The sequence below is a fragment of the Symphodus melops genome (genome assembly GCF_947650265.1).
Source record: "Symphodus melops genome assembly, chromosome: 21".
Taxonomy (NCBI): Eukaryota; Metazoa; Chordata; class Actinopteri; order Labriformes; family Labridae; genus Symphodus; species Symphodus melops.
In genome coordinates, this window is record NC_136711.1 from 9,461,282 (window position 1) to 9,485,428 (window position 24,147).

General features: G+C 43.0%; 1 protein-coding gene across 5 annotated transcripts in view; it reads left to right on the forward strand.

Annotated features, from left to right (window-relative positions):
- rab11fip3 (RAB11 family interacting protein 3 (class II)) overlaps window positions 1–23,063 on the forward strand; it is a 28,896-nt gene extending 5,833 nt beyond the window's left edge. For 2 of the 5 annotated variants that reach the window (XM_079372092.1, XM_079372094.1), the window contains exons 2-14: window positions 3,519–3,612; window positions 6,491–6,567; window positions 9,014–9,186; window positions 12,653–12,853; window positions 14,452–14,589; window positions 15,542–15,577; window positions 15,692–15,785; window positions 15,884–16,128; window positions 18,287–18,368; window positions 18,490–18,627; window positions 18,741–18,896; window positions 19,066–19,206; window positions 19,300–23,063. In XM_079372092.1, the coding sequence (XP_079228218.1) occupies window positions 3,519–3,612; window positions 6,491–6,567; window positions 9,014–9,186; window positions 12,653–12,853; window positions 14,452–14,589; window positions 15,542–15,577; window positions 15,692–15,785; window positions 15,884–16,128; window positions 18,287–18,368; window positions 18,490–18,627; window positions 18,741–18,896; window positions 19,066–19,206; window positions 19,300–19,413 (1,689 nt within the window). In that variant the 3' untranslated portion in view covers window positions 19,414–23,063. Of the gene's footprint in view, window positions 1–3,518; window positions 3,613–6,490; window positions 6,568–8,271; window positions 8,412–9,013; window positions 9,187–12,652; window positions 12,854–14,451; window positions 14,590–15,541; window positions 15,578–15,691; window positions 15,786–15,883; window positions 16,129–18,286; window positions 18,369–18,489; window positions 18,628–18,740; window positions 18,897–19,065; window positions 19,207–19,299 lie in introns of those variants that run through there. The other 3 variants (XM_079372093.1, XM_079372095.1, XM_079372096.1) reach the window with 3 other exon arrangements.
- Window positions 23,064–24,147: the final 1,084 nt, after the last annotated feature.

A 24,147-nucleotide genomic window follows, 5' to 3' on the forward strand; every position in this document is an offset into this window, starting at 1 on the left:
GTTTTACTTCAGAAAAACCCTTTTGTATGTTACTCTACTGTTCAGAACAGTATGAGAAGTTCATGCTAACCGGCTTTTATTAAGGTACTACTCTAGCTTTTTGAAGAAAAAAAAAGTATTAGAATAATAGCCAGCAGGCATGTGTCATCTAGAAATTCTATTTATAAGATCTCTCTAGCCTCCAATCATTGGTTTCCCGTTCTGCTTTTGACCCTGATTCTACACAAAAGCCTCACTGGACTCCATTGTGGCTGCGTCTCTGTCGTGGGTCGACAGTCCAAACCCTACTTTAGCCAGTATCCCTCCCCTCACCCGCTGCTTTTATGTGCTGCCCCTCTAATCCACAATGGAATGTCCCATGCCCTAAAACGTCCCCTCTCTTGAGTTCACTTTTGTGTGTGTTAATGTTTTATACCCAAAGATCACTCTCCCTTCTTTAAGTCATCGTTTTTCAAGCCGCTAGGCATACGATCAGGGTTTTGTTTAGAAGCGGTCGTGAAAACCCCTCCAGGAAAGACCGTTACCAAAGGGTATTCTTCTCCATGGGGTTAAGCACAGCGGCAGACTTTGTGGAGGCGGTCAGGCGTGCCCCGGCACTGATTAGACACAAATAGAGGAAACAGAAAAACCACAGAGCCTGACAGGGCTTCGTTTGAATTTGGTCGTTATCTGCCTTACCACTGTCTCTGCAGGCTGTGCTTGTTAGATGTAATAATGCAAATGGTTACGTAACATCATGTTAAAGAGACAATACTTTGAGTTACTGTTTAAAATTTTCCACTATAATTATTAGCAGATGTTGAAAAGCTAAAAATTGTTAAAAAAAAAAAACGTGCATGAAATAAGGGGGGCTTCCTGAAAGTCGACAATTTCTAACATCAGTTGAGAAGAGTCTTTTTTAAGCTGCGTCATTGTTGCACCCAGAGCAAGGCAGTACAAACAGCCACACCAAGGGTATGTTTGTTTACTGAGGGCTTAATTATTCCCCCGGTCCTCCTCATCTCAAGCAAACATGATTTATGATTTCAAATGATTAACAACACTGGAAAAAGAAGCTAGACGCAGACACCGGCCGTCAGAAGGAGGCTGCAAGCTGAGCTGCCACTTGCGAGTTTTCGTGTGGCTGAGCGGGTTTTATGTTAAACCTCCGACCGTCGATTATTCACTAGTTTTTCCACCAAGAGTCATCCACAGAGGTCTCTCTTAGAAAACAGATTTTATTATTATTAAAAGGGGTAAAAGACTGACCAAAAATTGCTTTGTGACGGTCTTTGTCAGGACTTCGTTTGGGGGCTGCAAACTGAGCTGCTGCTCATCTAAACTGATTAGTTTACTTGATTAATTGCTTTTTGCTTTGCTTGAATATTACTTTAATGACTTGAAACATTATGAACGAACGCACCTGACAGGGTTTTAATTTGCACTCCAAACTGATATTACTGTGTGTTCGATTCATATAGGAGTTTGTTATGGTGCCGTACTAAAATAATTCTTCTGAGTAGGATACAGCTCCAGAAAAACACATCTCCAAACAACATTCGTTCAATTGAAAAAACAAAGTTCCATTAGTTTAATACCTGTTTGTACCTCAGTCTTGGGACAAACCATAACTAACACAAAATCATCCCAATCACCTTTTTCAGGTTTTAGGTTAGACCTAGGAATAGCTAACAGGCTCTGCTCACCAGACCTGAGGGGCCTGGCACTGCTGCAGAAGCTTAACAACTCTGATGTAGGCCATGTCAGCTTCCACAGTGTAGATTTGTATTGCTCTGGTTGCTTCAGCTGTCAATGTGTCATATCAAGCCTGTTGAGTGGTCGCTTTATTGCGGCGCATTGTTCCAACCTCTCCCTGCAAATGCAATGACTAAGAATAATCCACCACTGATCACGTAAAAAGTGTCATCAGGGCGCAGCAGACACACTCAGTTTTTCTCACCTCAGCCAGCAGCAGAGGTGTTTCTGCAAGAGCTGCATGGAACATGTGAGCTATCATGTTCAAGTGTGAAACAGGAAAATGAACGCTGTGTTCAGACGCCTCCCACAAACTGCAGAAAAGAGAGAAAAAAAAATCTTTGATCATTGAGAGTTCAATCATTTAGCAACTCTTGGTCAACCTAGCAGGCAAATGTAGTTCATGGAAAGCATTGCAGAGGAGGTAGGCGTGGGACGAACCTAAACTTAGCTCTGCTGTGTAAACCACCATTGAGGGTGATGAGCCTCCTCCCCTCCTCTCACTAAAGTGCAGCTGGCTTTAATTCACCAAAACTCAGATCATAAGCTACTCGGGGGTTTATTAGCAGTTTCAGCCTTCTCAGCCTCTTGACTCACAGCTCAGCATCGCTAAGCAGATCAGCTTGTTTTCATGTGTAACCGATATAAATAAAGAAAAAAATGGAAGAAGAAACCGAACACAGAAACGAAAGTCTCCCTTAAATGACCATGTTCACATTGTGCGCTCACTTTCTCGAGGGATGAGTGAGCGGAGACCACAGAAACCTCAGCCGACATACTCCCAGGATCCCTCCCAGCTCATTCTGTCGTACACGCCTGAAATCACACTGTAATAACGGGTTCAGCCAATTTGTTTGATGGTCCACATTTGCCTTAGTCTATTATTTGTGTGAATAGATTTTAATTGCACGGCGCCTCTGATAAGCCTCCGTGTGAAGCTCACGGTTCCTCAGGAGCTGTGAGCTCGAGCTGCTCTGTTTTTTCAGCAGGAGAAGACGTCGGATCCAACGTGCACTGTCGTGTTTTTTTTTTTTTTTTTTTTTTATCCTCGGAGGTCCTGTTGTTACAGAATCACACGTCCTCCTGTTGCCAGGTTACCGACTGTAGGACCATACAGTATGCAGCTGCGCTTACGTAACCTGTTTAACACTTGAGTGCAGCAACGTTTCTGTGCACAGAAGGATCCTTGGTGTCATAGACATGCGTGCATTCTTGGCTTTTTTTTTTTTTTTTTTTCAAGATGAAAACTTTCCTGTCCTTGGCTCTTTTTTTATGATCAGATTTCTGTGAATGTAAGATGATCTTTTTGAAGATTCCACACTCGTTCTTTAAAAGCACTGCCCGTGTGGCGAGAACACTTCGTCTGCAACCTGTAAATCCTTCAGTAACATGTTCTTCTCCTTTGTCAAATCAAAGAGAACAATGAATGTACCCTTTGTACGTTTGTAAACTCACATTTGCCTCGTCTGCAAGATTCTCCTCTGGAGGTGTTTTTTTTTTTTTATGGGTTACTTTTTTTTTTTGCTCCTGTAATCAAAATATCTTTACATAATCCTGCTGTTAACCTGTCATGTGAGCCAAATGACCACAGAGTTGAGTTTGTGGTCATTTAAAGTAACTACAGGTCAGATCTGATCAGTGCGCTTTCCCCCATTGTATCCAAACATCACAGTTCAGTCATTTGCTCTCATGTTCCCACGTCATCTTGAAGCACCCACACTCATCTTCATGCGTTTTCCGTGATGAAATGAGATTTGAATGTTTGCGTTTCGTTTGTCTTTCAGGTGAAGGATTTGACCAAGTTTTTGGATCCCAGTGGCCTCGGAGTGATCAGCTTCGAGGACTTCCACCGAGGAATCTCTGCCATTAGCAACGGAGGTGAGTTTTTAGAGTCCCTTTAAAAAAAAAAAAAAAAAAAGTGTGATTTTAATCTTGTATAAAAGACCTGCTGTGCCATGTAGTAAATAACAGCGGACTTTGTGTTCCCTTTAAACTCTTCAGTTAGTGTCCTCTTTTTGTGGACGTCTGTCTCTGACTCTGGAGGCTCTACATGTAATCGTTTGCAAAACCTAGATTCTAAAAATATTCTGACCAACTGTCTCTATCTGTCCCCGTTTTTTATCGGCCATATTGACACCTGGGTCACCAACAGAACGCTCTGATGCACACGCAATGGTAGACTCTAATCAAATCAATTTCAGATCTTGTTCTTAATTTTCTTTGTATCTAATTCTATAAAAAATAACCTCGGCGTCAGATTCCTGTACTTACATTCAGTCTGGAGCATCTGGCTCCATCTCTCAGAATTCCCCACGGGGCCAAATATTGTCGTCAACACAGTAAGTTTCACATTCATCGCTCGGGGGAGTGAATGATTTTTCAGACTGACCCAAATTCTTTGTAACTGAACCGTTATTCTCACTTCAGCCGGCGTGCTGTCCTCCTGCTCTGCTTATTCCATTCAATTCAAAAACACTTTATTTGTCCCCGGGGGGGGGGGGGATTTCAAATAATTATTATAGTAGGTTATAGTGACTAAAAGACATCGACACAAAGACTTTCAGCAGCTTGCACGACATGCCAGTGGTCTTTACATGACGTCATCTCGTCATAGTGATGTCACAGCAGTAAGGTGCCTAAATCCTCAGTCCACCCTGCCTGTTGATCAGTTATGTACTTTTCTCTCAGCTTTCTGGGTTGCACAGCTCGGGTTACTGCTGGCATTAATAAGTCATGTATTGGAAAGCATGAGATGCGCGCGCGCACACACACACACACAGGCTTACTGGCGAGGTTTGAGCAGAGTCTTATTCACCTAAATAATTTACTGTCCTCTCTCTTTCTCCCTTGTTTTCCACTTCCTGTCACTCATTGCAAAGATGTGTTGGAAAGCCAGATTGAGAGAAAAACATACCGGCCTGTTCCGGCACAAGGCCTCGATTGACAATCAGTTCTGAACAAGCAGTGCTTTTATGTCCAGTAGAAATCAACGACAGAATGTAGTTTAATGGCTGATTGTAGTTTTTTGTAAACTGAAACATTTTCCTGTGACGTCTTCACTGTGGGATGATCAAAGGAGCTTCTGGGTAATGTAGTCCTCCTATACATCTGTCTCCTTATAAAACCAACCTCTCAGCCTCCCACACTGACCACCAGTAGATACAGTTTAAGTAGGAGTACTGAGTGGTTTGTCAAGAGCTCTTTTTGGTTTGTTCATGCACATATCAGGTGACAGTCGTGTCACGGTTCACAGTCCGGTCGAGGATCATCGTCCCGTGTTCCCATTTCTCAAATTTCCCTCCCATTCTCCACTAGTTTCTGTGTAATCAGCGATGTGGGGAATGAATCCCAGTTTTCCATCAGTGTGTGAAGATCAGACCTGTAAATGTAAACCTCCAAGCTTCTCACACACTACTGACTAAATTCCACTCTGCTTGTAAAGCTGGAGTTCCGTTTTTTTTTTCTTTTTCTTTATTGACACTTTGCAAATAAAACATCGACCCTCAGATCAACAAGATCCGTGTCGTGTTTTCTCCCAAGGTTTCCAGTTTCCAACGCCTTTTACTGGAATCAAACCTGCTCTGAACAGGTTCCAATATGAACTTTATTAAACTCCACTTTCTTCTCCGCTTCATTGCTGCACTGCGTGGAACCCGGCTGGACGCTTTCTGTAATAAAGAAGGGCCTGCAGGCCATGGAAATGCCTCGTCCCCTGTAGTTTCTCCGGCATGTCTGGAACTACAACAGCAACATATTTGTGTCTTCTGATATTTTGACAACACGCCAGAAAGACTGCAGGTGTGTGTTGCTCCAACAGAAGCCAGCTTCTCCCGAGAGCCCCCTTTGGGTGCCGACTCCTTTCTCTTAAATGCTCTGCTATGTGCACGAGTCATCCAGAACAGTGCGGCTATGTAAGAGTGGAGGGCACAAACCCCCTCTGGAGTCCACTGGAGAACCCTGTTTGTGCTCCAGTCTCACAGCAGGGTGCTATTCACGACTCTGTTTACTAGACACAGGAGCCGCAGTGGCTGATGGGACTTTGTCTTGTTTGCACATCTCGGGTTACATCGCAGGTGCTTTAAAAAAAAACAGCTTGTATCGACAAAATTGAATCACTATGGATCCCTCCTCGTCCTCTTTTATTGTTTTATTTTGTTCCTACCTGTTTTTTTTCCACGGCGCCGTGCAGACCTTTTTAAATGACACTTTAAACGTTACATAATGTTTATAACCACATCACGCTCAGATTGTTAAAGTAGGGCAGCTCGGACATTAGCGCTTAAATGTGCTGGCGCATGGTTGAGCAAAATACATTGTGGACAGAAATATGACAGTTATCTAACATCAGTGTGTTTGTCCTTCAAAACCGGCGACTGGAAGATCGTTGCCTCATCCATGAAAAAAAAAAAAAAAAGCACCTCACACTTCCTGGAAAGCTTACTGCAGATTGCTCACTGGTTCAAAATGTTGTTGCCTATTGGGTGATTAAAATCGTGTACGTCATTAAACTGCTGAATGTCGATTATAGAATTGAAGTCACATGTTTCATACATTTTAATAAACCAAAGCTCTAACCTGCTGTGACCTCTTTAGCTGTATAAAGCTCGTGTGTTTGCACATGGATGCTGCTGCGACAGTTCACGCACACCAGCCTTTTGTTTGTCGATCCTCCCCGTGTTGTTTGACTTGAAGTGTTTGTCTTGCACGCACTAAAGGCCTTCTCCCCCCTCCCCCCCCCCCTCCCTCATATGTGCAGGTCCAGAGCCGCAGCTCTACAATGTAAACTACAGTCCGGGGGACGGAGCCGTGGGCTGTCCCGAGGAGTACGACGAGGTGAGGCTCAGACTCTCTGCAGATGACGTGTACGGCACATGACGGAGGACACGCTCTGAACTCAACGTGCACTCTCACTCTTCCCTCTGTAATTCACCAAGTGGCTTGCAGAGCTATCATTACCTCCCTGTGAACGTTCCACAGACTCAACCTCCCAGTTTGGCTGACACTAAATAGCATCTGGCAGTCTATGCTTTTGAATATTCTTTGACAAATATTGAATTAGCTGGAATGTGAGGGGGTTTTTTTGTAACATTTGTGTGTTTTTACAGTTGTGGTCAGCATATCTGGAATTCCTGTCTCCTCTTGTGCACTGAACTTGTATATTTAACCATCATTGTTGCTGGCCTCCGCAAAATTGAAGTGTTTCTGCTATTGTGTGCACTTCTGGCACTGCAGGACTCTGACTGTTGTTTTAGCAGCTGCGAGGGACACTGTGTCAGCACCCTCTTTTGGAGGGGTTTAGAAGTGCAGCTACCAAAGTACAAATAGATTCCCTCGATCTCAAACCATTTAACCACAGGCGTCAAGAGATGATTTATTATTCAGTTATAAATGCAGGCATTCATTGAAGATCCATCAGGAGAAAAACATTTCTACAGTTGTATCCCTTTTTGTTGTTATTTTTTCTTTCTAAATTGAGACCAGTAATGATAGTAACGTTATCATTGGACCGCTCCAAAGCTGCACAACACAGTGGAGGCCTTATTGACACAAGAGACCCTTTGTGTATCAAAGTCAATGAAGTAACTTCAATTAAAGAGTGAAATCATGACGACTGGATTTACAGTAAGTTTCTATTAATCTACATATTAACACTGATGTGTAGAAAACAGTTTTTCCGGGCAGGTGTTTTAAGTTTCTTTAGATTCAAAATGGCTCTGCTTCCTACACAGTCATTCTGCTGTTTGAGACTTTTTATTTTATTTCGATATTACAAATAAAACTCAAAATATCCCGCAACAGTACGGATTTGTTCGATGCAGGAAAGTAGGCGGGAATCTGATCTGACAACGTTTTATTTCCGGTGATTTATTGAAGCCTGTTTGCGCTTTACTGGAAGCCCGAAAGGAGAGTTCTGGGGAAGTTTGTGTTTATGTTTGAAGTAGTTGCCACACCTGTGTCCGTGGCCTTGTTTTTATCCCCCCTCTCTCCAGTTTTTGGCAGCAAAAAAAAAAGGGTTCCTCTCTCTCAATGGCAGCGCTGTTCTCGCCTTGTTTACTCTCAAAACAGGCAAGGTGAGGCTGTTCAGCCGAGGCCTGGCATAAGAGAAAAGCAACGCCCCGTCCAGCCCGGTTTTTTTTTCTTCTTTTTTTCTGTTTACTTCCACGTTTCCTTCTCACAGTTTGATTAGAAAATAGCAATTGATCCCTTCCCAATTGTCCCATCAGTAAAATGACAGCCTGTTACTTTCCCACTCTCCAACACTTAGACAGTTACGACAGGCTTTGATTTACAGCCTCGTTCACTGTCCAGTCGACAACATGTAAATAAAGTTTAATGATTTATTCAGTCGGTGAAGCCAGAAAAGATTAAACCCTTCTTTCAGCTGATCGCTGCCTCTCTTCTGCAACTCTTTGGACTTTGTCTCCTCCCCTCTGACCACCCAGCGCAGCTGAACGAGGTGTCACAGTATTTTCCTTTTCTTTTTTTTTTTTTCTTTTTTTTCTTTCCCCCCCTAACTTGCCCTCACCCTCTACCTCTGTGGGAATGCAAGAGAGGAAGCGTTAGTATAAGTGAAAGGGAGGACGAGGGGGGGAGGCTGTGATGTGTGAGGCCGGGCAGAGAGAATGGTTCTGGGCATGGTGGATCGCACTGCTCCTCCCGACGCTCCTTTTATAACGGTACGGCAGTCCTTCAAACGTGACACACCTGTCTTGTCTTCTTGATTGCTTCACCGCTCTGATGCCTGATAATGTGCCTGTCTTGTTTGCGAAAGCTTTGGATCCTCTTTTTTTTTTTTTTTTTTTTTTTTTTTTAAGTGAACGCGAGTGTTTTGAGTTCATTGTTGGTTGTTTGTCTCTTGGAAAGCCTTGGTTTGAACTTGTTGCTAAGAGGTTGGTGCTGCAGCAGGTTGAGCTCGACCGTCTGAGAGGCAGCGGTCTGTTTACGCTCTATGATCTGTTTGGTTGTCTGTACCTACTGGCTGCTTGACATGGCGTCTGTCAGTTTGTCCCAGCCGTTTGAAATAATCCTCATTTCATGACTTTTTCTGAGATTTTTTTGTTTTTTGTTTGTTAACCTTTAAAATGATGTTAACAGCGTGTTTAACACTAATACTTTACATGTGCACGTTTGCTGTAATGGAGCAGCATTTTTTCCGAGTCAGGTTTTTATTCAAACCAAAAGACACCGTAAGTGTTTGACGTGTCTCTTTTAAGTCCGCCTCCTGATTGACGGCCGTTCTCTGTCCAGCTCACCCTCGTCTTCCTCTCTCTTCCTGCAGCAGAATGAGGTAACGGACAGCGCGTACCTGGGCTCGGAGAGCACGTACAGCGAGTGTGAGACCTTCACCGACGAGGACACGGGGGCCCTCGTACCCCCGGAGATGCACGAGGATGTGGAGACGGACAGCGGCATCGAGGCGACCCTGCATGACCCCGAAGACGGAGGAAATAGGTCGGTACACCAAACTTTCACTCGTGAGCAGAACTTTCAGTCCCGGCTGAAATTCTCCTCGACTCTCCTTTACTAATTCCTCCTCTGCTTTTTTGTTCGGCGCCGAGACCCTGAATGACTCCTGTCGCACGCAATACATGATAATCCACCTTTCATGACGACTAGATCGACGTCATAATGCGCTGCTGGCTGCACAATTGACCGAAAATGTGTGTCAGATCTTCAGCTGAGGGTTAGCTCTGGACTTGACCCGCACTAACCTTTCACACAGATCACGTGCTTGTGAGGTTTTTTTTTTGCATGCGCAGCGCTGGATCACTTGGGTTCTATTTAGGTCAGCAGACAGGCATTAGGAGGCCGCCTCTTGATCAAAGTAATGTCTTTTGTTCCTTAATATCCACACAGTCCAACAAAGGCTTTCTTGACAATGTCCTGGAGTTGCTAATAAAATGCAGCTCCTGGAGTTCAGGCACAGCGATGCGTCGTCACAGGCAGTTTAAGGAACACTTGACAAAAGTGTGCCGGGACGCTGACAGTGAATGTTTTTCTGTACGGCTGAACAGGAAAGCTCCTTCAGAGATAACTTGAAATGCAAACAGTGTGAGCGCCAGAGACCTTGAACAGCAAAAGCACTTCCACCATTCTTTCCCAAAGTTGTTGGTCTGAGTGGATCTTCATTTTCTCGCCTGGAAAGAGACTGAATTGTCTGTTCATGACTTTTTCTTCTGTTCTTTTTTTTCTCTCCATGATCACACTTTTAATGTTCACAGCAGGTAAACCCCTTTTTTTAATGCTATTTTTATTCTTTGAAACTGAGGAACCTCTTCGGTTCTATTTATAGTTTGGATAATCTGCTTGATCATTGTTGTAGTCAGAACGCTCGTGGGTTTTTGACTCTTCCTTGCCTCCATGATCTCCCTTCAGAAGAAGAGTGTCTCACATCGGAGTCTCTTCCAGTGATGAACGGATTATAATCGGACTCAAAGTGTTCCACGTTGACTCTTCCACAGATATCTCGCTCAAATATGGATTGTAGTTTTGGATGTAACCAGGAAGTACAAGAATAGGAAAAGGCTGAGATTGATTTGTGTTTTTGACATAAAAAAAGAGTTTATTGAAACCATACACGACAAAGATGACCGCAGAGGACTCCATCAGTAAGATTTAAAAAAGACCGACTCAAACAAACTGCCTTCATGTGTCTTTGTGCTGTTATCTAGCTCAGAGGAGTTAGTTGAGGAGTATCTGTTATCGGGCATTGATCACATATCCAATGTCTCTTTGTCTAATTGATTAAAGAAATAAGCCCCCTGACTTTATTTGAATAATATCACCTTTACTGTAAAAGAGAGCGAGCTGTCGCCGATGAGCTCTACTCCTCCGTGTGACATCTTCCTGCCGAGGTAGGATTGAGGGCAAACACAGGGGAGGAAGCGTCCACATCTGAGCCCTCATCTGCTGACTGTGTGACCTGTCTGTCCGGCGCCATGACGGATCGGGGTGCTCTGCCTTGACACGGATGTGGTTAGACTTCCCATTCCAAGGTTGAGCCTTGAATTCCAGGAAGTGTTGAGTTGGCACTTTTTTTTTTTTTTTTTTTTTGTCGTCGGGTTTTTTTCTCCCCCCACCCCCCCGACATTAAAATAACACGCGCACTGTATGACTGAAGGACCTTCAGATTCTCTTTTTTTTTATAGCAGTTTGTTTACAAAAACATTCCAGTTTCATCATCTTAAGACTTTTTCAGGCCAGAGAGAAGTCCAAATCCAAAATAAAGCTTTAAAGAAACGACGCTGACTGTGAGTAAGCGCAACAAAAAGGTCAGTAAGTACTGTGAGGTTTAGTCATTCTGCCTGGTTAGCCTAGCTAGCACTAACTCTGTTCAGCATAGGAGTATATGCACTGGAATAGGGATTAAGAATCTAACAGGATTAGCCTCCCCCACACTCTTCTAACCTACCCGTGTCCTCGCACACATTTGGCCCTCGGACGGTCAGCAGTCCTGTCTGTTGGCCGCTGCTTAGCCTCAAATCAGATTAACCCACTCACGGTCGACCCTCTCTGGTACAACGACAACACCGCGGGAGGGGAGGGGGGCAACATCAGTCATGTGGAACTGAAGATTAGCCGCTCATTAGAGCCGCAGACTTGGCTGTTTTTGGAGAGTATCGGCCGGAGAGTCGTCGTGTCCATTTTCCGAGCGGTGTAAAACCTGTGAAACTTCAGGATTCCTCTCTGGCTGTCGGGAGTTTTGACTCCAGTTGCTCCAAGGCTTTCACGCCAGGGCAGTGGAGGGCGTTTAAAGATGCGTTCTCTTTCCTCGCCGTCTCTCTGCGCGAGGGATCTCGCTATGGGGCCAAGTAGCAAGGGGTGAGTGACATAGATAGATAGATAGATAGATAGATAGATACTTTATTGATCCCGAGGGAAATTCAAGTAGTCCGTATCTGTAAGGTGGAAAAAGACTTGTCATTAAAGTTAGTGCAGAGATTAGAGTCACAGCGTATGACGTGAACTCATCGCATCAAAATAATGGTTTTGAATTGCACTTGTTGATCGGAGCAAAATTGGCTTAGTCATGGTTCACTGAGACTGCAAGTTTTTTTTTTTTGCTGATTCAGACATCCTCCTCGTGTGTGTGTGTGTGTGTGTGTGTGTGTGTGTGTGTGTGTGTGTGTGTGTGTGTGTGTGTGTGTGTGTGTGTGTGTGTGTGTGTGTGTGTGTGTGTGTGTGTGTGTGTGTGTGTGTGTGTGTGTGTGTGTGTGTGTGTGTGTGTGTGTGTGTGTGTGTGTGTGTGTGTGTGTGTGTGTGTGTGTGTGTTAAAGACATCCAACACTTCCTCTGTAAGAACAGGAAAGACCAGTTTTCCAGCTTTCCTGCGACCTGCCGATCATTTCCCCCCACAGCTCCCGGAACTCGTGTCTGTCACATCAAAGACTCACAGATAATGCAGCACGCTGGTTTGGGCTTCGGTTGTGCAACATCACACGCCGGACATGTTTTCAACTTGAGGCATATCAAACAACATCAAAGTTCCTCTCAGCGTGTCCATGCTGTGCTTTTCAATTACCACGCAGACATCATGCGTTGACCTTTGGGATTAATGACAATTATCAGATTACCTTTGAAGACGAGCGATCGTCCAACCTGTCCAGATTGCTGCACTTCTGCTGGAAAGATTAATTGTGATTGTTTTGTATTTACAGATGGCTCTACTTTCTGGTTCAAACACATCAACCTGTTGTTTTGTTTCAAACCAAGATCCTTCTGCTCAACCTGTTTTAAATGCTTTCTTAAATGTATGGTTATGTAGCTGTTTCAACTGAAGTCCATTAATCTAATCTAAATCCGGCACCTTCCTCTATTCCTGGCCCTCGGACCTTAAATTAACTGCACTGTTGTTGTTTACACAAGTGAGCACACACACCGACACTAACACACTAATCCACTCTTCCATGTCCCCCAGGTTTTCCCTGAACTCGGAGCTCCATAACCACTCGCTGGTGAGCGTCATCGGCGGGGAGGAGGAGCACTTTGAGGACTTTGGGGAAAGCAACACGTCGGAGCTGCTGCTGGAGAGCGGCGTGGAAGGGACGGAGGGCGAGGCGGACTCGTCGCTGGAGCAGCCGGCCGAGCACGTCAACGGCTCCTCACTGCTCTCCCCCAGGTACGCACAGTCCTCTCCTCGCAGCCAAACCACAGAGCGCCAGGCTGAAATCATTTCAGCTCATGTATGAATCCTATTTTCCAACCAGTCTTCTTACCTCCAGTTCTCTGATAAGAGGTGTGACACTCTTACACTGACCAGCTGTACGGGTAAATGTTTCTGTTTCAACAAAGATGCAGAGGACGAACTTTGATAAGGAGTATCTGAAGACGTCCTTCCGCGCTTATCTGCCCTTTTTCCCCGTGAAGGCCGAGACATAATACAAATACAAAGGTCATTCCTTTGGCCTTACCCACACTGTTACAAAGGTTTTGTAACCGTTGGTCAAATTCTGTCTCACCAGTTCGAGTTTCACAATCCCAATGTTTTCGGTTTTAAGGCTGACCTCTGTTGCCGAGCCTTCTCCAAGGAGAGACGGGAGGAGGAGTTCATCTGAGGGAGCATCAAACAAGCTTTGCCCCTGGTCGTACAGGAGTATAAAGAAAGCTCGACTTCAAACAAACACCCAAATACAGCCTCATCTACACACAAACGCACACATATTTACATTAGCTACACCTGATTGATGTTTTTTTTCTGATTCAATGATTTTACAAGAAATTATAATGGAAACCAAACATTATTTAAAATGAATGAAACAGGTTAATTATTGAGTCCTGAAATGTTCATTTGGATTCTTAAGTAATAAAGAAATAAGAGCCGATCAGTAAATGGCATGCTCTCTGTAATGGATGAAATGGAAGACTAGTTGTGCACAGAAAAAAACAAAACAAAAACAGCATCCCACTAACTTCACCCACTCAGTGTGAATGCGTCACTGTGTTTTTGAGTCAGTCCTGCTCATGTATCAGTGCTGCCTACACACTCCCACACGTTTTATCTAGCTACATATCGCAGCACTTTGACAGCGCGCACTCAGAGTTGTTGCTGTCCCCGCTGTAGATAAAACACACGCGCAAACCTCAGGCATTATTCCAACAAAGACGTCCTTCACACCCTCAGAAGGAAAAAGGGGGCTTAATAGTACGACAGCGGGCATCAAGTGACGGTCACAGTGTGCCTCGCCGCCATAAACGGGAACGTGTGCCAGCGTGTTGCATAATTCAGACAGGACTCGCCTGCTGAATGAACAATCAGCTGGCAGAGGTGAAGCGAGGGGAGAGTTCAGACTCACACTATGAAATAAATCAGCTGTGTGTGTTTTTGTTTATTTGCTTGAGAGAGAAAAGAGTTTGTTTGGATTTATTCAGCTCACGTTTTTACCTGTGCGGGAGAAAAAAAAACCTGGCAAAGGTCGGATGTGGTCAGCACTTCAGAGGATCAGTTTCTTTTTTTCTTTTTTTTTTCTCCTTGAATGTTTTGTGTCCTCACACTCTCCAGACACCTGACCAAAGCGCCACACTGCAGTCCGCTCCGTGTCTCCCTCCCACTGTCGCCCTCACACTTGACGCTCTCCTGGGTTTCACTAACACCCCTCTTTGGGATTCTGGGATGGGGACCTGTCCCCACCTCGGCCCCCCCCCCTCTCCCCCTCTTTCTTCTCTGTCACTCACTACGTCCTCCTCCTCTTCCTCCCTGTTGTTTTTCCTTCTCTCCAGCGCACCTGCTCCTCTCCCTGACTGCTTTCAGAGCTTCCTCAGGGAGGAGGCGCTCGACTTTTTCTGTAGCCAGTGTCACAAACAAATCAGTCGTCTCGAGGACCTCTCCACCCGCCTCACTTTCCTAGAGATGACTAGGTAACACCCCCCCACCACCCCCTCCTCTGACTCCTGTCTGCTGTGTGATTGTGTTTGCAGTGACTAGATCCACGATCATGCATGTACTCATAATGTATGCATGAACATTTAGGACCAGCAGCAACATGGTGTGTCGTGTTACAGCTTGTACTCTCAAACGTTTGGAGTGTTGGACGGTGACCGTACTCCACTTTATCCTGTTTTTGTGTGCTCATTTTTATTTATTTATTTATTTTTTGTTTGTTTTTGAACAATCATTTAAAAGCTCATTTACAGCATTTCAGAGGCTGTGATGCAACTTTTGAGATGGCTGTTAATCCGTCTGTCTCCGTCATCGACGATCAAACCGAATAAACATCATCTAAAAAAGACACCTAAATATAAGGATTGTCCATATGTAGTTTATGTGAAGGGTGCTGTAGAAACGTAAAACCCTGGCTATGTCACAGGTGGGTCAATATTTTCCATGTCACTCATGCCATTGTCTTCATGTTTTATTTGAGTTTTGCAGAGTGACTGCTGGTAGTGGAGAAAAACTGTCAAAGCACTTGTTTGCTGATCCAGGATTAGCGACGAGAAGCTAAAAAGAAAAAAAGTCTTTCTCAAACCCAATTGCATCTGTTCATAAGATAAAAAAAAAAAAAAAAAAAACTTCAAATAGAAGCATACAGAATTTTAAAATGCCTAAAAGATGAAGCATTACAGATCCTGGATCCGCACTTGTTAGACATTTAATGTTTGCTGCTGTGATGTGTTTGTACCCTGCCGTCTTAGTTTCAAGTTATTTATTCAAAGAGAACCACTTTCTGCTTTAGTGTCTGCCATCAGAGAGAGAGAGAGAGAGGGATTTGGGGGGGGGGGGGGTGGACTAAGACCATGAGATAGTGTCTCTTTCCTCTATCCTTTCTCTCTTCCTGACTATTCTTCCTGTTGTTTTTGTCTCCTCGTCCAGCGCTGGCAAGAGGCTGTCAAGCAAGAAAGTAGCGAGGTAAGCAGAAGAGTTGCTCTGGTTCATACTCCTGGAATGTTTGTACCGGTTTATGTTTTTAGCTGGCACAGAGGATGGTTGAGTTAAATTCTCTCTCTCTCTCACTTTGTGCAGACATCTCCTTCAGAACAGCTCCATGACTCTGGACACGATGAGCGATTTGACACGGGACATCCTGGAGCTCGCTGACAATGACATCACAGACAAGGTGGGGGGCGCCTCATCCGTCAAGGAAGCCGACCTCTTCACAGGCCCGTTTCAACGCAGTCATGCTTGGCACAGACCTGACCTTGACTTTTTCCCCAGGTGCTCCTCCTCGAGCGGCGAGTCGCCGAGTTGGAGAAGGAGTCTGAGGCGTCGGGGGAGCAGCACGCGCGGCTGCGGCAGGAGAACCTTCAGCTGGTGCATCGGGCCAACGCTTTGGAGGAGCAGCTGAAGGAGCAGGAGCTCCACGCTGATGAGCAACTCCAGCAAGAGACGCGGCGTCACAAGGAGGCTCTGGTCAAACTGGAGAGAGAGAGAGGGCTGGAGCTGGAAAACCTGCAGGCCAGGTGAGCAGATGAAGGAATTTAATACATGTGTACAGTTTATCATGCAACAATTACATTCATGAAAGGAAAAAAAAAAGAGCTTCACACACCTTAAATAAATACATTTTGATCCAGGTAATACAATATTTATAAATAAAAAGAAACAAGGTGTTTTATTTAAGGTCATTTGGATATTTTTGTCATATTATAACGGGATCGTGAACCCTGAACCTGTCGGACTTGGCCCTGTAAACCAAGTAAAAAAATCCTTCTGACTCTTATGGCCGATGCTTTTAATCAGTTCTTCTCTTCTATTTCTCGAGTCCTGCATATTAATTCCTTTGCTGCGGCTGATTCCTCAAACTTTACTTCTCGAAATGGCTGATTTTAGTTTTGCCTACTGATGTTTACCAAGCAATTTGTGAGTCATGAGAGAGCTGCAGTGCTGCTCAACTTCACTCATATTATTGATTTATCTCCTGGCAGACTTTACATTTACATGTCTTCTTGCTGCATTCTGCCCATATGGAAATATTCTAGAGTTACCGCTCTTTTCATTGTGATGATCCATCTGATGTGAATAATTACAGACCCATTTTATCATCTGTATCATGGCTAAAATCTTTCAGGAACTTATTTTAAATCAATTATCAAACTTCATCCATCAATTTAGTCTTTCATTTTTAACCAGATCATTTTTCCAGCACAATGACCGCTACTCTCTTAACTGAAAATAAATTCAACAATCATCTCTTTTCTTTGATTGGTGCAGTCTGAGTCACCAAATCTTTTGAAATGGTGAACCACTACCTCCTCCTTGATAAGCTCCATGACTTTAGATCAGTGCTCTTCTTCTCTGGCGTAATCCTTCAAATAGACGCCAGTTTGGAGTGTTTCATGGTCGTCAGTGTCAGTTACACCGGGTGTCCAACAAGGCTCCACTTTCGGACCACTTCTTCTGTTCAATCTTGTAAAGGATCTCCCCCCCCCCCCCCCCCCCCCCCCCCCCCCCCCCCCAAAAAAAATATTCTGCCTGACATATTCACCTCAGTGCAGATGATAACACTTTTATTCACCTCATGGATCACAAGTCCAGAATTCTTAGTCAGATTTGAACTTAAAGTACAAATCTGCTTTTATTGAATAAGAAATCCTGCTGCACGCGGTTTGATACATGACACGATCTCTCCCGTTCCTCAGAATTGTTTCATCACTTTATGAATGGATCTCCTCTTGACAGTGATTCGACCCCGAGTTCTCTTTGAAGCCACATATTGATTTTAGAACTGAATCATACAATTAAGTATGAATTTTAATCGTTCCTCATACCTGAAATGGTTATCGGTTCCACCTGCGTCTTCATATTCACTACGACGTATGGACCGCCCCCCTTTTCATTATTTCCAGAATGAATAAAGAGGAACCGTCTTTAATTGTGAATGGTTTGTGCTATTGTTAGAAGATTACTGTGTCAGTGTGTTAGGACCCTCTTGAAAATGAGATGCTGCATCTCAGGGGGCTTTCCTTTCAAATATAATATTTCCTACTTACAGTAATATTTGTGATAGATTTAACAGAATAGTAAAAACATGTTTTTTTTAAATGTGACACCACATTTTGGACATGTTGTTTTTAAGTTAAATTGCGGCTCTACACTGCCACCCCATGGCACCAGGTTGCTACTGAATCTGAGCTTTTTTTCTGCCCTATGGCTTTGTTTAATGTCAAGAAAATGTGCAGGTGTTGTTTTGATTTGATTTGGTTTGTCCATCTTAGGCAGTGGTGTCCAATCTTTTTTTCTTGCGGGCCAAAATTGTCGCGTTAGAATCGCTCACGGGCCGCAGGGTTTTTTGTTTGTTTTTTTTAAATATTGGAAGGAACTTTTTGTATTTTGACCTTCAAAAAATAATGTAAATACACAATAACTAATTGCAGTGGGGAAACTGTTGTGTTCTAATTTTTTGGAAAGAATAGTCAGGCTTTTATAGGTCTCCCTCGCTAACATGAAAAAGAAAAAAAGAACGAAATATGCCATCTGATGAGGCCTGGGGCCAAAAACTTCTGATTCTTCGATTTGAAGTCAAGGGCCACAAAAAATCCACTCAAGGGCCACAAATGGCCCCCGGGCCGCACTTTGGACACCCCTGATCTAAGGATTGGTGTTTGTGTTTGATCTCAGGGTGCAGCAGCTGGACGAGGAGAACAGCGAGCTGAGGTCATGTGTTCCCTGTCTGCGAGCAAACATCGAGAGACTAGATGAGGTGAGAGCGCCGTCGAAGCGCACGCCCCCCCACCCAACGTACTCGTTTTCATACGGATCATTTTGTGCCTCTCTTATGTGACGCTCCTCTTTGAGCTCACTGCCTTCGGTTTGTATTTCAGGAGAAGCAGAAGCTGGAGGATGAGACAGAAGTTATGTCGGACAGGCTGCAGGAGGAGACCGAGTCCCGCAGAAAGATGGCTGACAAGCTGAGCCACGAGCGCCATCAGAGCCAGAAGGAGAAGGAGTGCACTCAGGAGGTCAGGCTTTGCTTCTCTGTGTACAAAACAAACAGGACTGTGTACACGATAGAACGATACAGGGTACATTTAGGCATCACTTTCAACGTCTCTGCCTTTTGTTCGACCCTCAGCTCATTGAAGACTTGCGTAAACAGCTCGAGCACCTACAGCTGTACAAGTTGGAGGCTGAAGCAAAAAGAGGCCGAACACCTGGCGCAGGGCTGCAGGAATATCAGACCCGCACTCGTGAGGCGGAGCTGGAACAGGAGATCAAACGACTCAAACAGGTATCGCAAATATTTCGAGTATGCTCAAATTTATTTATTTTTTTTCCCGCCCCGCCCATTTCTGCAGCCTTCTCTTATTCCGTCACTCAACTGCTTTTAAAAATCAAAGATTTCTCTGGTCAGTCATTTGCGGATTATTGATGTTTTACTTTTAACTGATCTTTTCCAGGACAACCGTAGCCTAAAGGAGCAGAACGACGAGTTGAACGGCCAGATTATCAACCTGAGCATCCAAGGAGCAAAGAACCTGATGTCGGCCTCTTTCTCGGACTCCCTGGCAGCTGAGATCAACTCTGTGTCGCGTGTAGAGGTAGGTTCAGAAAACAGGGGGAATAAATATATATATTTCAACCTATACATTGGATATTCTGTTCTGCACTGACTTCTATGTCCCTACTTCCAGCTGATGGAGACTGTCCATAAACAGGAGGAGATCAACTACAGGCTCCAGGACTATATCGACAAAATCATTGTGGCCATCATGGAGTGCAACCCCTCCATCTTAGAGGTCAAATAGACGCCATGCAGCCAGATTGTCTACGCACACAGTGACTCCTCGGGCCGTTAAATATAGTGGAGACTTGGCTTTAATTAGAGTTACCAGGAGAAGATGTAAAATGATCACTTTGGTTGGAAAGAAAAAAACACTGTCCCCCCCCTCCCAAAAAAAAAAAAAAGGATTTACGATTTCTAAGAAGCCAGCGGCTGTGGGTGAAGAAATATATATTTTTTGTCAGATATTCCTCGAGTCTGTGCTCATGTGTGAGTGTATGTACACACTTGGGTTCTAGTGACTTCCATGTATTTGGCTAGAGGGACCCGAGTCTATTATGTCGAGTCGAGCGAGTGTGTGAATGTGCTCAAGAGGTCAGTATCATCAAGAATCCCCCCCCCCCCCCCCAAAAAAAAAGAAAAAGTTTGATGGAGTGAAAACATAATCAGACACATATACTGTACCGAAAGGCCTTAAGAAAGGTGATCAAAGTATTCATTCATCATACCATACACCACACATGCCTCAGATCTGGGATGGTGGGCTGCGATCTCCTGAACCAGGCTGAGTCGTGAGAAAGCCGTATGAAGCTCTGGTCAGGAGATCCCAGCTGCAGTGTCTCTCTTGAATTTGTTAATGTGTTGAAAGCTTGCGGTGCCCCTTTCACTGTGTGTTCTGTCCTTTTCAACAAGTTCCACCATCTTTCCAGTGAACCCAAGTGAGGGACATTTCTTAGGGTCAAGGAGGAGAAATGCCTGAAGGGTTTTTTTTTTTTTTCCAGTTTGTAGATGATTGTGTGTGAGGTGTTTTTGTGTTGTTTTTGCTCTATGTTACGCAAAGATTTTCAAAAAATCGTTGCTAACATTAAAAGGAGAAACGTACGCTTCAATGTCAAGAAATGAAGGAACTGGGTGGTTCAGTTTGCCTTTTCATATTGTTACTTTGTTTTTATTTTGCAATGAAACAGGGTCCTGGAGCTATGGTGGGCTGGAAACCTCCAATGACTAAAAAATACTACATTTCCCATCAGCCCCTGAAAAAAACTAAAACAAACTTATATAACTTAAACATATCTCACAAAATTTAGACGAGGTGCTATAACTGACAAATACCCTGTTTATTCTCACAAGTTCACTTTAAAAACTCTCCAAACGCTTGAAACTACACATGAAGGGAAACTGAGTGATTCTGGGAAATGTAGTTTTTTTTTCTGTGGGATTGAGTACAGCCCATCTGTTTCCAGTGTTCCCTTGCTGAGTGAAAGTAATGGGGAGCAAGTGTATCCAGGTAACTTTATTTTTTTTCTCCGCTGCACAAATGATTTATTGTTTAAAAAAAAAAAAAAAAAAAAAAAAAAGGTGTTGAAAGTGAAGGATGCTGACATTTGTGAGTAATCAAAGTGTTGTACTTTGCACTAAGTTTTGTTTTGATTTAATTTTTGTTTATCGTGAAGGGATCAAATTGGAAACAAAGATGGTTTTGAGCCTGCATTGAACTGTGCAGGGCTTTTGTTGCCACTGGCTGCAGACATTTCGCTTGTGTAAAACAACAAACAAATTCAACACTAATTTTTATTCACAATCAGAAATGTTGAAATTATTGCAAACATATTGCTCAAGATGAATTTCCATTGAGACAGTATTTTTTCAGCCACCATGAGTTACTTTTGGCTCTTTTGCTGACTGTTGGCTAGTTGGATCCGTTAGGTGTAACGCTGACATGAAGATACATGGCGGACTTGGTAGCAATAATGCTCGGTGAGGAAGTGGACATAAGTGGAGGACGCATCTGCTTTTTCAAAGACGTATGGACTTCAAATGGACCGTTTATCTGGTACATTGCAGCCATCTCACAGTGCTTTGGGACGTTTCATTCAGACTCAGAAAACTGGACACAAGTGTCGGATTGAAAAATCTTGACAGGGGAAGTTTTTATGGTCTGGACCGCATGACGTTCTGCACCGATATGCTACTTTTCACCTTCTTCACGTCTGTCATGCCGCTCTTCTTCACCTGCCACTCCACAGGAAAAAAAAATGGCCTTGGATGTAAATGACTTGTACATGTAAAGTTTTTTCTACACTCATTCTAGATTCTAGGTATTTTTATAGTCTGAAGAAACCAACATTTCTTCTTCTTGTCTTATGCTCAGAGACAGCTGCCTGTATTCTTCTCTAGCATGTAGCGTGTACAGTATCTGTTGGGGTTTCTTTTTTGTTTGTTTCCTGTTTTGAATAACTTTCAGATATATTTATTAACCATGTGACACAAACGACAACTCACACTCTGTGATCTGTTCTGCTGAAAATGTACATTTTTGGGATTCACAAGGGGAAGTTCGATCTTGCAGGAGAATTTATTGAACTGAGAGAAATGTTTGGTTGTGTTGTCGGGCGTCAGCATTGAGCCTACAAGCTCAGATGTGACCCTCGAAGTCAGATTGGTAGTTTGTTGAGGTCGCTGCACTCTTCCATGATGCTGACGATGCAATGACCTCTTCAGGGTTGTTGGTTTTTTTTTGGTTTTTTTTTTTTAAAGATACACGGCAGAGTCTGCAGATTCTACTGTTGTATTCCAGATGGAGTCAGGTACTGCATGAAAAACACATGTTTTATTGTATATCTCTTATTCAGACTTGTGTTTTGACTGACAAATCATTTGCTATAATTGCCAATTAATAGAGTTGAAGGCTTCAACAATACACAACACTTAAAACCTCACACCTGGGCTTGCTGAGTTCAACATCCTGCCTTTAAGTGTGACTGGAGGTTTGCCCCAACAGATTTAGTATTGCATTCTTTGTAGAGATGAATCTCCTTTTTTTTTTTTTTTTTTTTTTTTTTTTCCATCACAAAGAGGAAATGGGACGACACTTGAACACAGCAGGCTGTGCAACACTTTATGCTCTCCCTGCTCTGAATTTGAGTGTTGGGTTTTGACAGATGGTTCAGGGACAGGCAACAAACAAACTGGACAGTGAGACCAGAGCTGATAAAACATTCCCGCAATTGCACTTTAACCAAATTTCTCCTGCTTTCAAAATGACCAAAGACAGATGCTTCAACTTCAAACTTTGAATTTTATCTATCAGGGTCCGTTATCATGCTTCTGGGAACATTTTACTCCTCTACTAAATTCAGAAATCAAGAGACTCCTGCCTTTTAAAGGAAACAAAAACAGTCCTGCTAGTCGTAACACTGTGCCTCTGTGTCTCAAACTTTGCCTCTAAACCGAACCTGATGATGAGCCCAAGGAAAACACTAACCATGTGACTGTCACTTAAATTATGATGGATCCTAAACTGTAAATAAGAATTGTCATTTCTGTGATTTTTTTTTTTCTTCCCCTCTCTCTTCACACTCACTTCCAGTGTCCAAAGAAGGTCTGCTCAAGGCACAAACATCACTACTGCAGTAGTGCATTGCTTGCCATTATGTGACATGGGAAGATTAAAAAAGAGAATATTGTAGAAAAGAGAATCTTAAATTTATTCCTATTTTCAAAGATAAATGTATAAATTAAAGCAGTATTGGTTGGCTGTATTATTTTTTAAAATCCCCAAATGATCTAATCCTAATTGTTACTGGGGGAAATTTAATTTCAGTCATTGTAAAAAGAGAAAATTTAAAGGTAAGCAGTGAAAGTACGAATAGAAAAATAAATGGAATAAAACAACCTTGTTTGGTTGCTTCATTATTTCTTTGCAAGTTGTATGTTGTGTCTGCATGCATTCTATACGTACTGTATCCCCTAAACTTTGTTTTGAACACGTCTGTCTCTCTATCGATCGAAAAACAGTGGATTTTGTTAAACAAATGCACAGCATTGTTCAGCTTAACAGCCCCACCTGCAGGTTGTAGATGCACACTGCACTATCCCTTAAGAAAACAATGTAAGAATAATCAGTATTTATATCACAATGTGAAAATGTTCAACGTTTCTGCAGTGTCGCAATCATCCATATAGGCCTACCTTTATTTAGCATTATACCATCTTTCCCTTTAGACAGCCCAATCAGCTGATGGTTATTACAGGGAGTGTAATTATACAGCTGTATTTAGAAGATAGATAGATGGATAGATAGATACTTACTTACTTTATTGATCCCTAGGGAAATTCAAGAATATAATTATGTTACATATAAGTTATGCCATTAGACTTGTTGATAATTGTCATCTGAAAAATAAATAACCAATAAAAATGCAGGTAAATTACGTGTTTTGCTTTGCAGATAGTCTTGCCTTTCTAACATCTTTATTATCAACATTGAGAAATAGTGGTGCGAATATTTTTTTTTTCTAGGAGTGAGAAGAAGGAAAGTATTGAGATGATGATGAACGTATCAATCAAAGAATGCTTAAGGGCTAAAGGCTAAGGGGCTCCGTATATAAAAGATGAAATAATTTTAAAAAGTTTTTAATTATAAATTGTTGCACTTCTTAACCATTTTTCTTCTTATTCATAAAATCAAGATTATAGCCCATTTAAGCTTCCGCTGAAATATTAACCATAACGGTTATTTAACAAACTTATTTTTTACTTTTTTTAATGCTTAATATATTTCGTAGATGCTTCCATTTATCGCTTGGACTTTTGTTGTTATTGACGAAACGCGCTTGCAAAGTGACTATTTGGCCCCTTTGGGCTTCCGGCGACAGTTATCACAGTGAAGCATTCAAGAACCGGAATGTTTTGTAACAGCTTATTCTGTCTATAGACTGTACTATTCTGTCACATTAAGTTGACCACTTTAAACATG